Here is a 16,616-nt window from a genome sequence, read left to right as displayed (position 1 = left end):
TCTTTAGATCGTACATTTTGGATAAAACTGGCACTGAACGCTGCTGGGAAACATTGCAATGGCACTGGTTGAGACGAAAAACATTCTGCTCATGTGTTGGGGTGCCTTGCCCCAATCGGCCTTTTTCCTCCATGCAAACAGCACTTGTTCAAGATGCATGGTGGCCAGTGCACATGACTAAATTGGTGTGGCATACTGTCCCCGTATTTTCACCTGCACCACCCTTTACTATCTCGTGTAGCAAAGGTTGATGCTGCGAGCACAATCAATGTCTATGAAGTGCTGTTGATAAAACAACAGGGGTCACAAGTTCTCGTGGAAAAGGCAGATTGCGAAATGCAAAAACACCCGTATACTTAGATTTAGGTGCATGTTAAAGAACCCCAGGTGGTCGAAATCTTCCAGAGTCTCCCATTACGGCGTGCCTCATAATCAAATCGTGGTTTTGGCACGTAAAACCCCATAATTCAATTCATTCAAAAGGCAGATTCTCGCATTCAAAATTTCAGTGCGAGTTGCTATGCACAAGCTTTGCGATGCACAACCACAACACTTTGTGGACAGGGTTGAATAGACATTCCTTTATTTTGTAACAACTAGTACAGAGAACCTGTTGACACTGTTTCCACAATGAAAACAAAGACAAGGAGGTGAGCAAAATGTATTGTGCCACATTCCCAGTAGAATGATTCTGGCAGTGATAATGTTTTGGGTTGTGCCACTGTATGTCTTTTCACTGGTGCCTACTCACCGGTTGGGGTGTAGAACAAACTAAAGAAAAAAAAAAAAGCTTGAAATACACTGCACAGACATGGAAAATGTGCCAGTCTTGCACATCTTAAGAGAGCCCCATTGGCCAGCAGCTTGCATAACTGCCACTGGCCAAGAAGGATGAGATATGGTGACTCAGCTGCCACTAAAGCAACCTGAAAAGAAAACCGTCAATTCACCAATCAACAGATGGCTGCCTACACCTCGAAACACCATTGCGCTGCAAAGTCAGCACAGGCTCATAGTACATAGACCAAGCAACTTCTACATACAATGTATTTCACAGACTGTACGAAGCTTTTTAAAGAAGGGTCAAAGGAATGTGAGCATGATCACCAGCTGGGACTTGTCAACTTGGTCAAGAGAAACTAAGCAAAGGAGTGGCACTGCGGTAGTACCACAGGCGTTGGCTTGGCGAAAGATAAACTTGAGACAAGGCACAAGCAATAGAGCATGCTCAGCATCTGAATAGAGCAGCAGCCTGTTCCGTTCACATCAAGTACTATTACTATGGCCCAGACATACCTTCAATCAACGAAATTTTATGGACTTGAGATGACCTGCTCTGTCGGATGCCTTAAAGTTGGCTTGCCTCTCTGATACGTAACAGTTGAAGTTATAAAACTGCGCCCTTGGATGTACATTTGGAAAGCCATTTTTATGCAAGCATTATCTGTAAGCTTACTAGAGTGACTAACTGATTCAAAGGATTGACCTAAAGGAAAATTTCGGCTATGAGAGACGCTGCAGTAGATTTTAAAATAATTTTGACAATCTGGGGTTCTTTACAGGCACCTATAGTAAAGTAATTAACTGGAGTTTACATGTGGGCAATTCGTTATAACTTATGGATCAGCCAGGCCTTGTAGCAAGTGGAGTACTTGTGCCACAGCCAAGCGCCGAGCATGTATCTATTCCTTCTGCACCTCGTTTGCATTTTTTTTTTTTTTGTGATGTCAGCACTGAGCATGCCTTGTGCTGCGAATCACTTTCCTACCAAGCTGCCTGAACGAGATTCTAAATGCTTTGCATTGGTGCAGATTTCACCTGAGCTGTGTTGGGATGCCTGCTCAAAACAGAGAAAAAAAGTGTGGGCCAAGTAGGGGGAAAAATAAAAGCCCTAAACTATACACAGAACAACAAGTACACTTGCAATGGTTATGAGACAAGCAAGACATACTGCTCACTTGACTGCTCATGTATAACACATCACCTGCACCACTCGCCTCCACAATATGGGCAAGTCTGTTTTTGTTTTGTTTTTTAATATAAAGAACAAACATTCAAGTATTAACAGTGCTCTAACACGTGGAAGGGCTCTCAACCAACAATCACGCCTCTGGACGAAACAGGTACAGACCCTTGAAAATTACAGCAACACACTCAAGGTGACGAACAACAGCTACCTACAGCTTTGCAAGATGGTCACCGCATCCAAGAAGTCAGATTTGTCTGTGGTACAGTATGCAGAAGTTAAGGTTCAAAGTAAAAAATAAAACAATGATATCCTAAAAGCTGTCGCTTACTACACTTTTTTTTTTTACAGCATAAAACCTGCCCTAGCTGAAGTGTAAAACACTAAATATGTACAAAACTACTGCACTGGGAGCCGCACAAGGAAAAGTTAACGACAGGATAACGTACTCTTATGCTTTAAGCTTCCAATGGATGCATTTGAAGCACGTTGCAAAAGCACGTTCCCAGCGGGCAATCAACATTCACTTTTTAGGCTCTGTACAACTAGTGCAATACAAAGTGCAGAATTGTGCTATGAACAAAAAATCTGCTCTTACTTTACCTCAAGTGTATAAAGTTTGATTCACAGGGATATCTCGTAATGTACAAGATCGTGTTTAGGGATGCCGACCACCGAACTGTCAACGGACTACAAAAAAGAAGGAAAAAAAAGGAACTTTTTAATTTTGATTGTTATGTGGATTGCATGATTACATAGCAATATGTGCAAAGGCTAATTTGTGAGTGAAAAACCAATGCCCGCCCAACAACCTTAATGAAGATGTTATCAATCTTGTACGGCATGACTGCCTCCACACTTGCCACCAACACATTCAAACAGTGACTTCAAAACAGCATCTATAAAATCACTTTCACTGCTGGGTCAAAAGACTATATCCTCGTATCTAATACACATACACCAGCATGAATATAGAAAATGGTTACTGCCAGTGACTGTGGCATATCAAGCGGCTACAAAAGCTTCCACTCGTAGTAACTTGAGCATTTACACATAAACTCCATGACAGAACAAAAGGAACGCAAGAACTCCAGAGGAAATGTCATGCTTTTTCTGCAGGCATATGAAGTACTGCTATAAGCACCGGGTGAACTGCACTCGGGTACGAACAATTCATGAAAAAAAAAAAAAGAGGATTACAGCTACGTTGCCATAGATGAAAAAGTGCTGTAGCTCCAAGTACGCAAAAGCTCATGCGGAAAATAAGGCCACAAATTCGTCTGGCAGTATTGTAATTCACAAATTATTTAAGCCACTGGAATGTTGTGCCACCAACCAACACAACTCTTAGCTGCCCATGCATATGTGGTGCCACGCAAGACAAACTGTGGCTGGCAAAGTGAACATTGGTAGACAGTGCATATAATGAGTTCACACTTTCACAGAAGGTAGCTCGCACACCAATGTTGGTGCACATCTTTCAAAGCCTTTTAACAATGTCGTTTGAGCACTGATCGCTACGCAAGTCGGCATGGCAGTGCTGTTTAAAAGTAGGCAAGTTAATGCATACTTGTAAATCTAGGGTGGCACAAGGATCATTTAGCCATTGTAAGGAAGAGCTGCAACAAACTTCTTGCAATTATGTGCAGCAAACTTCTTGCACCATTGTTAGAGGGAATGAGTAGTAGTGAACAGGTGCAACATAACTAACCAGTCTAACGAATTTTTCATGTCCGTGGATTGTTCTGTTTATTTTAAAGTATGTTTTTCCCCCTTTTTATCAGTGTATTTCAAGCAAGTAAGAAAAGAATAGGGGCTCAATGCAGGTGCCACAGCCACATCCAAATGGCACGAAATGATCAATGTTTCAGAAAGTCAATAAATGTTTATAAAAGCAACAATAGTCTAGCATATATAGCTTGTAATGGAGCCATGTCCAGAAGCAACTCCACTTTCCATTCCTTTTGCCATTTTTCAGGGCTTGCATGCTACCTGACAGCCATTATTGTTGCGGTTGGATACTTGGTACTTTGCCAATGGATAAGAAATCATACAAATTGAAAGACAAGAATTTCCACAGTGATAAGGCTCATCAATTCTGCTGTTCTGCTATGCACAGACTTGCTTGCTAGTCAATGTTTCCGTGACATTGTTAAAACACAAGAAGGGTGTACACCTCAATGTACAAGCCGACCCACTTTTACCAGGCTTTGTGCCAAAGCTACACGTATTGGGCAGCTAGCATCTTGCACCCCGACTTACGTCACCAATCAACAACCTACAGCAGATTACGACGATGAGTTTGAAGAGGGCAATAATGGTTGCGATCAATCTGGCTCGGGTAACAAGGAACCACAAGAACAGTGAGCAACTGTAGTATGCATTAGAATGAAGGCTGGGCAAGACCTTGGCAGTGAACCACAACTTCACGCATGCACCACACACACACACTCATCAACAAATGGGGCAAGTCTCCACATGACACCAAATGAGGAAGGACGTCATCGTCGTAGTTGTCAAAGATGTCGCCAGCCTCTGCCACCACCATTACTTGAGCCCAGCTCCTGGTGGGACAGTGGCGGCAGAAATGGTTGCCCTGTTGAGTGCCACACTCACTTGCAGAGCCCGAGAAGAGGCAGCTAGTAGGTGTTCCCAGCAAGCATCGCATTTGCATGTGCGTGCGTGAGAAAACAGATGGCCTCCTCTGCACAATTCAAAAGGTGGCGCACTGCTCTGGACCACAGGTGCCTCCGAAAATGCATATTCAGCAGCGACACTGGACACTCTGGAGAACACAGCAGTAGTCTGAACACTGGCACACCATGATGCGGCAAGCACTAGCATCCTGTTCTGGGGCAGACAGACGGAAGAAAAGACGAGAGAAAGCACCACTCGGGGAAAAACGGCAAAGCAAGCACCTTTCAAGACGGAACAGCCCCCTTGTGCACAAAGGTGTACAGAAAAGCATTTGCACAATAAAGTACGCTCCTGTGCATCTGCATCTTTGAAAACAAGAGAAAATAAAAATGCCTATATATTTTCATTTTTAACGGCTGTTACAGCATAGTGAGTATGCTTGTGACCTGTCTCGTACTGCTTTGTTGTATAAATATTCTGAGTGTAGATAGCAAAATCACCTCTCTCCCTTCCTCTCTCCAATTCGCAAGGCTTGCACACGGGTTTCTGAAACTACTTAAAAGTTATTCCTACATGACATTTACAACCGAGATGTTGCAGGTGCGATTCACAGTGTAGCTGCTACAATCACTACCTATTTGAAATGCTGTTCTCCTTTTGCATCAAAATAACACCTCTACATATGTAACAGTTTATAAGTCAAACAGAGAATTGCCTAGCCATCAGCTGAACCTGGAAAGGCCTTTTGAAGACTTATTGGCAGTGAAGTGGAACAGGTTCATAACAGACTGATGACTGCACTACTATCAAACTGATGTTGCTGACGTGCTTCAATGACCATGATGTGTAGAAAATGATGTCATGCATAGGTTCTATGGAGAGAAACAAGCACAAAATGTGCACGTAATGCTGGTGGTGAACTGGTGCACATGTTGAGAGTAGATGGTGATCTGCTTTGTTCACATATGATCCAGCTTGAATGCAACCATGCAACATTAAGACATAAATTAAACAAAAGAAACGAGGAGGCTAAGAATGTAAAACATGAATAATGTTCACGAACGTGTACGCCCTATTTTACAGATGCCATCAGTCGCTCCGGTTATTCGATACACACAACATCAGACTAACCTATTATAGCTACATAAAAATACACGCAATACACTTATCAGTGAAGCTGCAAGAGCTACCATATAATCTTTTGCCAAATACTAAAGATGCTGACCAATTTCATTAGACTGGGAATCTCAGATTGCTGAGAAACTGAGCAGTCTATAAAACTATTTGATGGAAGAATAATTTTATTAAATTACACTCTGTCAGCTACATAAATTTGCATATCTGCAAATGCTTACTCCAACTGATGCTAGAAAGAACAGTGCACGACTTGCTGCACATAATATTGTGCCAGCTGTCACGTTACCGCTTCGCATTATGGGCAAAACTGCTATTTGTCGGTTAATTTGATCTCGTCCAACAGCTCCGTCAGGCACCCATAATTTTCTACGGGCTGAAACTTTCGTTATTTTGATCCTGAAATTGTCCTCGCCAGCTAATTCGAACTTGACTGGACAGCACGCACATACCTTATTCCGATGGCTGCTATACTAGTCTTGGTGCTAGACGTGCAAAAGACGCATATCTCCTGCCAAAAATGGCGACTTACTGCTGACCTTGATGAAATTTCAAAGTGGGAATAGCAGCTCACAATGAATGATAACCATATTTACCCTATGTGCAGCTTTTCCCCCCATAAATTGGTTCAGAAAATTTTGAAAAAGAGTGCATAAAAATTTGTCGGCTACTGTAAGAAAACTTACTTGCCAACTTCACAGTGCTGATCGTGCAAGCCTAACTGGGGCTATAAATAAACATAACCTACTACATTTTGCGTGACAAGAGACTTAAATTCATGGACGATAGAGGAGCTATGCGTATGAACAGTCAAATAATATGGAGAGCTGATGCTGCCTAAAACACTGTACACTATATACATTACAAGCACAGTTAGAACGAACACCGATCACCTTGCTTTTTATATTTGAAGTACACACTTAAAGCTGATACTACTCTTTCTCACAAGCAGACCTCAATGAATGCACCCAACAAGGACACATAAAGGAAGGCAGGCCAGTCATAAAACTCTACCTAACAAGAACAGCCTGTCTGTTTTCACCGTAGTTGTTCTCACTGATTGAGTTTAGCTATCTCGCACATTTTACAGTGCAATCTAGAATGATGGTGCACCGACTAGGCCATCTTCAAGCTTTCCCGTAAGATGCTGCAGTGGACTTAGTAATCTCTGAACCTTGGGCAAGATCTGTACAACCGGGACTGTCATGTGCCGACTTTATCGAACACTAGCGTCAAGGTGAGTATGTTCATTCTACTGTGGTGTCCTGTGCAGCTATGTGTTGACACTCTATTGCGGGAGCTAGCATCATAGGACTCCCTATACCCAAGACTTACTTAGCAAACCTTCCCTCATCGTGGTTGTTAACACAGACTTTGCCTTGTGTTTTTGCCCACATACCATTTATCTACTCGTAAAAACACAGAACAGCCATAGCATTTCCATGCCATCACACCCATGTGGTCTGCCCCAGAACAGGAATGCCTATGAGATGTCCATGAAAGGCAATCGTTCCAGGAAGGTCCACAGGACAGCACAGTTTGAGGCGGCGCGAAAATGTTGCGGGCTCATCATTTGTGCCATGGCCACCGCATGAAGAAATAAATTACTGATGATGGACAGAAAAGGTCCCACAATGAGATTCTTGCAGGAGTCTGCTGATGCCTCACGGGATCTGTCCAGATTCACACCACTCAAAACATTGGTGAGGACCAATGGCGCTGTGGAGATGGGCTACCTGCAATGAGCAGAACACATACTGTTACAAGAAAGCTCTGATGAGCACATGAAAAAGTTACACCTAAAGATACGGTGGCCATAACGAAAATTCAGCACTGAAGCCCTTTCCGGAAAATACCGGTGACGTAAAGAAACAGCGATTTTGCAGCAAGTGCTTGGTGTCCCCCTCTTAGCTCACAGTTCAAACTGACACTTTAGGTTACTGGATCAGTTGCTCAAGGACCAAGTCACATGTGATCTGTTTCCATTGCCAACAGGGCCCTCTAGATCCACAATTAGTGCCATCACTTGGAATGCTAGAGAAATCGGCCATGTGCAATGAGGCCTCTGAGGTTGTGTGTGTGGTGCTTCCAGTGAGTCCAAGTCACACGCGGCCACTTTTTATGCCTGCTGCATGAAATTAGCCTAACGGGCACAGCAGGCAATAAAGAGTCATGATTTCATAGCGGCACTTGAAATAAAGGCAAAGTTCAATAAATAACCAAGTAACCTCGCAATGTTGTTTCAAACTTAGTGCCAGAAACAATATTCATATGTGACTTTTTCAGACTCCCGTTTGCTGTATTTACTTGCATACTGAATGCACGTTATTTCCCAAAAAATATGTGCAAGGTTGTTCATTAGGCAGGGTAAAATTTTCAGCAATTATTTGCCGCGGCCACCTCTAAAAAAGTCGCAGTTTCGCCGAACCATCGATTACGATAGCAAATGCATAGACAGCTATACGAAGTAAGGATAGTAGTTTTATCGGCCGTATAAACTTGCAAACTTTTTCTATGTAAAAGAAGCATGGTGTCAGCGCACACAGGCAAACATGAACACATCACACTCGAAGACCGCGGACTCTCACAGTCAAAACGCCGGCGTGAAGAAGCACGGCAGCAACAGCGAGTGAAGTGAGCTTCATGCTGTGTATTGCTTCAACACAAACTGAGCCGCGAGAACAGAGCATGCACAAAGGTATAAGCCGTCGCACCTAGACTCGGCCACTGGCGCAGATCGCTTTCAAGATACGGCGCGCGCGGCCGCGCAATGCACATCCCTCCCCCCAAGCGCCATGCGCGCGACGGAATACGGCGTGTTTACTCCTTGTTTTCCTCTTTCCTCCCTTGAATGCGGGAGATTGTGTCACAATCGACGGCGGCATTGGCAAAAATGCGGCTGGAGTGTCCATATAATTGCGATCGCAATAAAAGTAGGAGACACACGGTACGATTCGGCGTTCAATACGGTGTCCGACAGAATCGTAGCCGCCGGACGCCATATCAGATGCCAAATCATACAGTGTTTCTCCTACTTCACGGCAGCAAGTTCAGGGTGTGATCATTACGCGAGTAAATACAGTACGAAGCTTGTGTGAATATTTAAAATTTTTTACAGTATTCTGAACAAATGAATATACCGTAAAAACCCGCGTATAGCTTAGACCTGCATATAGTCAGAGATATAATTTGCAGACAGCAAGAACGGAAAAAAGTTTTCATCTGCATACAGTCCGAAGAAAACGGTCACTGACAGCATTTATTACCAATGGACTTCTCTCTTTAGCCATCGTCTAATGCACTTAGCTTTTTAGTCATAGTCATCTATTGCACTTCACTATTTAGTCATCGTCATGCCTTGGAATCCCTGCTTCAGTCACAGAAACTCGTCTTCAGTGCTAAGAAGATTGTTTGATATCGAGCATTTCATGAACACGCGACGGACGAGCTCCTCAGGAATGCAGGCCCAAATCTGAGCAATCAACGAGCAGAGCATCACTAAAGAGGCCCGTTTTAGCTGTCTGGCTGGAGTCACCCTTCTGGCTCTCCCTATTTCAGCCACTGCATATAGTAACGCTTGATGGGGTCTTTTTTTTTTCTTTATGGTTTATTTGTGCACACATCAATCATTTTCAACTTTCATGTCATCCCTCCCAAAATGACGACGAGCTCGGTGCTGAAACTGCATAGCAGTCACTTCACTGAATCAGCCAGCTGACAGTGAAAAGCATCCAGGACAAGTAGTGATGGGAGTTCCAGCAGTGCTCCGGGCCACGGACACCATACAGTCTTTATCCAGTCAAGCACTAGTGCTTTGTCCATCCACCGTTTTTCTTGACAGAGAATGCCAACCTTTTTTGGAAACTTGTCCTCTTTTGACAGAGTCTTCAGTTTGAACAGCACGTATGGTAGAAGCTTGCGACCGTCTGCGGTGCAGGACTTATGGTGACCTGCGTCTTCTCATTTCCACTTGACCTCACAAAGACGTGCCTGGAGCCTTTCCGTTGCACTGTTAGTGCGAGAGCACGTCCAGATATACAGTAGAACCTTGTTGATACGATCCCATTTCATACAATTTCCCGGCACCAACGTTTGCAATCAAGAAAGCCAAAAATGAACCAATACAGTTACTCTTCTTTTTTACTGTTAAAGTAAAACCTCGCTACAAGAGACACTCAAGGGACCCGGGAAACATGTCGCTTGTAGCCAAACATTCTAAAAATACTGAGGAGTCGGAGGAGTCACTTTATTATACACCAGCGTCAAAGTGTGTTTAAATACATCTACAGGAAACTGCTCAGAATGGCTTAACATAGTAGTTTGTTTTTTAGTGACTGCAGATTTTATTGCTTTCCTTCCAAACTCCTGGAGGTAAAGCAGAGTAACCAGTTGGGCTTGTTGGTTGTACATCGTAGAAGGTTGTATATCATTATTGTTGAAAGTCAGCGCTGTGTCTTTTTTTTGTGTGCCTTTCCTGTCTTCATCTTCATCGGTTCCGCGCTGTAGCCTTCTACGAGGTAAAGCACTTCACTTGGCAAGCCTTCTTGTTGCTCACAATACAATTCAGTTTCACTAAGTGCACGAGCGGAGAAGGGGGGGGGGGGGTGAGTGGGGGGATGCGAACTGCAGACGGAGCGATAGCAGCACGAAGCAGAAAGTGAGCGAAGATCAAGATGCAAAGTCCCAACATGGCAAAGATTCACAGCAAGATAACTGGGCCGATCGCACGTCTGCCCGCGTCCGCTCGGCACTGTTCGGTTCCCGACAATTAGAACAGAACTGTCTCGTGGAAACATGCGATGGCTCCAGAGTCCGCCTATCGTAATACAAAGCGACCAGCGCCGCAGACAGACAGACAGACAAAGAACTTTAATGAAGGTCCTGAGAAGCTCTGTTGCCCCCTCTCAGGGAGGCGACGAAGCCGCGGGCCGCATCCACGTCGGGACGGGGAGACTAAGCTCCAGCGCCGCATCGTGGGCTCTCTGGACAGCCCAAAATTGGCGTGACTGACGCTGCAACGGAAATCCAACTCAAACTCTCACACTGACTCTGTCGCAGAGTCGGTGTGGGAACGTGACAGCGATTATGAAAGCATAATAACAGAATGTTCGGTGCAATTTGTAGTCGCAACCATGCAAGGAATGACATCCCGCTGCAGAACGGAACAGAATCGAGCCAAGGGAATAAAAATTGCAGCGCATACCGGTTGGTACAATGCTGACCGCGTTGCATGAGCGTGTTTGGGTTGTGTCTCTTCAAAATACATAGCGAAGAATTTACTCTAGGGACCTAAACAAGTTGCCCTTAGTAACCGAGTGTCTCTTGTAACTAGTCTCTTGTATGCGATGTTGTTAACATGGCACAAATAGGAAAACCAACCAAACCCTTTTTAAATGTCTCTTATAACTGACTGTCTCTTGTAACGACCCTTTACTGTAGTACGTTCCAAGAACAGCTATCGCCGCCAACTGCATTGCAATAAGCATATTCGCCTATCTGTTACACACCGTATGTGTCGTGGTGCTGTCGGAAGCACAGTGCCCTTCTAATAGGCAATAAACCCATGTGCCACCGTTCTCTGCTGCAGGAGACACGAAGTGAGCTCCAGGTTTCGCTCTGGCGGCACTGTGGCATTGTATTCTGGCAATGCCCACCAGCTAGATTTCGTTTTGGTTTTTCATCACCGTCTTAAAACGACAAAGCGTGTGCATCAGGCTGCTCGGGCCCAACCAGCCCGATGCAAATCAACGATTCTTGCTGCGTCTCGTGCTGCAGCAATTTGTGCAACGGTTCGCATTACGAACATGTCAATTATAGTTGACTCTGCTGAATTTTTAGTGGCTTCAGATTGTACATTTTTTTGGGCAGTACATTTTTTGGTGCGTTTTTTTTTTACACAGCTTATCAATGAGGTTCTACTGTACTGGCGAAATTTTGAGTAGATTAAATAACAAAAACTCAGAAAATGTCTGCCAACAAATTTTCTGTACTGCTAAATTTTGATGAACTTGAGTTTTTCATGAAAATATCTGAATAACAGAACTTGGGAAAACAAACTGTTTCTTGAGCTGATACTGTTTCCATCTTTGCAAAGGATCCCTTTGAATTATTTTTGTTTAGACTTGTGAACTTCTGGCTTTTGTTTTAATGTTTTACGCAAATCTAACTATTCGAACTACACTAGACACAATTTCGAACCACATGGTGGTTTTTCTGCCAACAAGCATTCTTGCCTCCCACAAATCAGTCTCTGCAGGATGACAGTACTGCCACTGCAGAGTACAGATTTCTGCTTGGTGGAAATGCTCATTGTCAAAGCCACATCACTATAAGCGAAACACGCAGAGCCATCAGCAAAATAAATAGGATGCAAACGTCTGATTTTCATGTTTCAATGCCACATACATAAGCTCACTTTGTTTACGTAGCAGGTGTACAAACATTTAAACTGACGTTTTTGGTTATAGTGCAGCACCAGTTATAGTGTAGAGGTTTGGAACTGCAGCGACTTGTTATTTGCAGCCTACACTGTAATTCAAGCACCAACTCATGGTCCACGAGAGTTTGAAGCAATGCGAGCAAAGCATTGCTTGGAAAAGAGTCCCTAACGCAAGCACCAATGACAGGGGAAGGCGCACCTGAGAGCAGCCTTCAAGAAGCAGCTGTTCCTGCCACAGCGGCGTCCTCTGTTGCCTGCTGTTGCTGCGGCTGCTGCTGCTGTGGCGTCTGGGGCTGTGCAGCGGGGATGTCAAAGATCTCCGCAAAGAGTGGGGGCAGGCGCAAGGCATGCCAGTGCGGGCGCAGCCAAGCCAGGTGCCGGGCGTGTGCCAGCCCCAGGGCACGGAGGGGCCCCAGCAAGGCCAATGCCCGCCCGGGAAGCCCCGGGTCCCCCGGGTGGTTGCGGCCCGCCTGCAGCCGCAGCGCCTCACACAGCCGACTCTGGCCCATGTCGATGGCCTTGCTGTCGTACAGCCCGCTGCGCTCTGCACACACAAGAGGCGAGGATAGCACACTCAATCCTCTTGGGCACTTTCTTTCAACTTGCTTATCACACTACCTAGCGAAATGTGACATAGGCACCCATTGTGCAATTGTTTAAAAGGTCTCAAAGTTTCACAACAATGACAATTCAATAGCAAATGGTGAAAAACAGCAACTTAACTGAAGTGGATTTTGAAATGATGAAAACAAGTGAACATATTCCTCAAACTTTGATATGTGTACATGACATTACCCCCACTAGCTTCTGGGCCACTGCAACACCTTTTCTTCAAAACTGAAAACACAGTGGAGCGGGTGTGATGCCTTTCGATGAATACATTCCCCCAGAATTTTGTTAAAGGACCCAATAATGAATATATAGAGAGTGCAATACTTGGTTTCCACGTTCCTTCTCATGGGGAGGGAGGGTGGTCATAAACAAGTTGTCCAATGGATGGCATCCATGCGCTGATGCCATAGGCAGGACATAGTAGATGAGGCCTTGAAGCTAATCTTTCAACACTTTCTCTGCGGCTAAACTTTCTTTAAGTCCCGAGTACTGTGCATGATGACCCATGAATGAGTCGCCAGGGAATTGTGCCCCTTTGAAAGTTCCTCTAAGTGCAGAGAGATGGCCCCACAATGCGTCAAATCAGAAATGACAAGAATTTTTCCTCTCCGTTGACCCATGTCGCAGTGAACGTGTTAAGCAAGATTGTAGGTCTCATGCAGCGGAATAATATTTGACTCGCATATTCATGGCAGCAATGCCTTTGGAGAGCGAACATTTTCTTACTATGTTCAGAAAGTGCTGCAGTGCCCCCTCACGTCTAAAGGATGGCTACTGGAGAACTGATTTTTCTATCGACATTTCTTTATGCTCCAGCTGACTGCTCTGCAACGAATACCAGCTATGTGGTATATATCGTGTTTGTAAGGACAGGAGAAATGGCTGTTCTGCACTTGTAGTCTATTAGGCATTGTCTAAGCCTGCTCTAACAAATGTTTGGCGATAATGATGGCATGAAGGGAAGCGAATAGATCACAGGAAAATACTAGTACCATGTGCAAAATATTGCAAAAAGCTCTATAGTTGCCGACCGATAATTCGTACAGCTTTGCGGCACCGCCACTGGCCCCACAGAGTTATCATATTACGATGATTGAAATTTCGGACCCCTTACAGCACCACTACATGCTAATTTTGCCTGAGTCGAGCAGAAATAGCAATACAGTGTAGACCGCTTATAACGTAAGTCGCCGGAGTCGCGAATATCCGCACTATAACCAAAGCAACAATTTTCAAGGCCCGCACATATGCAAAACATGTGCACCCGAGCCGCCACGCGTATGCGACAGTCGAGGAATGCAGCTAGAACGTTTGCATTCGATTTACAGTCGAATCTCGTTAATTCGAACCAAATCACGCGGCGGCGCCTCCGACCGGCATTGCTCCGGCACCGCCATAGAGTAAAAGGGTGCAAAAGAGAGACCCCTCAATGTTGCGCGCGAACGAAACAAAAAAGAAAGAAAGAAAGAAAGAAAGTAAAAAACACGGCGGAAATTTCACCCTCTCTCAAATGGCAAGGTCGCCGATTCTGCGTTGCGCCGGAACATGCGTGTACGTGCCGACGTCTCAGCCACGCTACCGTAGCCATGTGTAGAAAATGAAAGTGAACCCTTCTTTCTCCTTTATGCTTCCTCTACTTTCTAGTCACGTGTTGACCTTGCACGCAGCGACGCTGTCCCAGGCCGGCGAACGAAACTGCCCATGCCGGCAAACGCCCGCTTCCCGATAACGGTAGAAAACGAAACTTCGGGGAGCTGGCGCCGGGCCGGCTGGAGCGGCGGCAGGCGCGCACGGTGACAGTCGAAAGTGAGGGAGCTACGAGGGAGGGCGAGGGGAGCCACCGACGCGGCGGAGTTGCCGAGACGAAATCCGCTTCTCTGCTGCCCTCCTCCCTCACATTCCACGGTGTCCTGTCCGCATACGCCCTTCGCCGTGATGTGCCGGCGCCGCCCGCTCCCTGAAGTTACGTTTACTGCTGTTATCGTGAAGCAAGCGTTGGCCGGCGTTCGCAGTTTCGTGGTGCTCGCTCGCTATGCGCGCCGTGATATTTCACGACTCGCACTCAAGATTCTGGTTTCAGTCTCACTGGCTGTTCGTTCGCACTACGTGCCCTTCTCCTCCACTTCATCTCTCTTTCTTCCTCGAGCACTCCTTGAGACGCCCGTTTGAGGGGAGCGTTTGCCGTCGCCGCTGACTTCTGTACTCCCAGACAGCCGCACTGTAACCGGTATTTCGTTTCCCGCAACTGCACTATAAGCGATACGTGTATACATGGAGTGTTATGGGAAAATTTACATGGAGTGTTATGGGAAAATTAATGGGAGTCTGAAAAGACCGCACTATATCCAGTCCTGCACTATAAGCGGTTACGTTATAAGTGGTCTATACTATATTTTGGTTTTTACACATCGCCGGCGCCTTCTCGAAACTGAAACTAGGGAAAGATTAGTTGATCCAGTAATCACCGACCATGCCCAAACCACAGGACAAGCCAAGCCAAGCTGCTAGTTGTAAAAGCTGCATGGTTCGTCATGCAAGTTCCGCCTGTGGTTTTGTGCATCCAGCATTTGTTCCTTTACATGTTAAATAGTAGTGACGTGGTCCCAGGCAGCTTTCGCCAAGCTGTTTCAGGTGGAGCCATTTCCCCCACGATGTCTGTGCCGACAAGGGTGGTGATTAAGTGAGGGAAGTGTCGGACAATGATTGGTGCAAAGAAACCTACGATCACTTCTCTATCGCAACACAACTTCTGTTGTGTTGTCAGGCAATGAAGATTCAGTGCACCCATTACTATACTTTCATCTATCTGTAGCATATGTCTGAGCAGCAACGTGTTGACAAACGTCACTTCTCGGACGATCACTTGCAAAGACCCTTTCACTTTTGTGATATTTCATGTCACTAGAACACTTTGATGAGCGACAGCATTCCTGGCACTGTGATGAGACAGTGTGCTCAGCACTGTGCCAAGATTGCTGTTGCTTGTAGAGAATCAGCATTTATGCTAGTCACGAAAAATCATGTAAAAGTGAAAGTTGCTCTGAAAGTAATCAAACGAGTATGGCACTTCTGGAATAATGCAGCGTATCTTCTGGCAAATCTGATATTTCTAACTCTGGATTATTCAAACATTTAGGTGGTCCTCCGTTGAGTTCAAATTATTGGCCAGTGACAGTACTTAGGCACAATTACTGCAAGCCATGGGACTCTTGGCTGTCAATAAGGTTTCTTTTCCTTCGCATGTGGACACAATAAAGTGGAGCCGATCTAGAAGGTCGTCAACATATTTTTCCAGATCACTCTGAAGCAATGACAGATGGGATCACACCGCTCTCTTTCTTGCAACGAATTCCCACAAAGCAATAAGTTTAGACAAAAATAGAGCAAAACAGATTGGTCGTCCTGTAGCTTACCATTTGTGAGTAGCACAACGGCTGAGAAGAGGCCAATCTCCGTGTCATTCAGCTGAAGGTTGTTGAAAGCCACAAAGAAGTTGAACATTGCTGATACAAAGTCGTGCTGCAAGACAAATGAGAAAGGCACTTCAGGAATCAACGTGCACAAGCAGGGCCACTTCAGATCACAGCAAAATGTTTGCTAAAAATGTCTGACTTAACTCATCTTAATTACTTCCAACGACAAATTTATTACTTTGTTGATTCCCCAGCCTCTGCTTTAGCATTCCGAGTAATTGCACAGCAACTCCATATGCATTGTGCACAAAGCACTCGATACAATCCTCACATCCCCAAGATCAAGTCCTGTAGTAAATGAGCTCACATACTATGTGACGGCTGCGGTTAAAAAATGGATATTCCCCATTCACCG

At 45.1% G+C, this 16,616-nt stretch overlaps 1 protein-coding gene across 1 annotated transcript in view; it reads right to left on the bottom strand.

The window, feature by feature from the left end:
• Positions 1 to 561: 561 nt before the first annotated feature.
• Positions 562 to 16,616, bottom strand: part of LOC119449931 (ecdysone-induced protein 78C-like) — a 110,000-nt gene continuing 93,945 nt past the window's right edge. Inside the window, exons 7-9 of the mRNA XM_037713225.2 lie at positions 16,202 to 16,307; positions 12,376 to 12,720; positions 562 to 7,473 (exon numbers count right to left, since the gene is read on the bottom strand). Of these exons, the coding sequence (XP_037569153.1) occupies positions 12,389 to 12,720; positions 16,202 to 16,307 (438 nt within the window). The 3' untranslated portion in view covers positions 562 to 7,473; positions 12,376 to 12,388. The remainder of the gene's footprint in view (positions 7,474 to 12,375; positions 12,721 to 16,201; positions 16,308 to 16,616) is intronic.

The sequence above is a fragment of the Dermacentor silvarum genome, chromosome 4 (assembly GCF_013339745.2).
Source record: "Dermacentor silvarum isolate Dsil-2018 chromosome 4, BIME_Dsil_1.4, whole genome shotgun sequence".
NCBI classification, from domain to species: Eukaryota; Metazoa; Arthropoda; class Arachnida; order Ixodida; family Ixodidae; genus Dermacentor; species Dermacentor silvarum.
The sequence above is the reverse complement of the archived record's forward strand: the minus strand, read 5'-3'. Positions and strand labels throughout refer to the sequence as shown.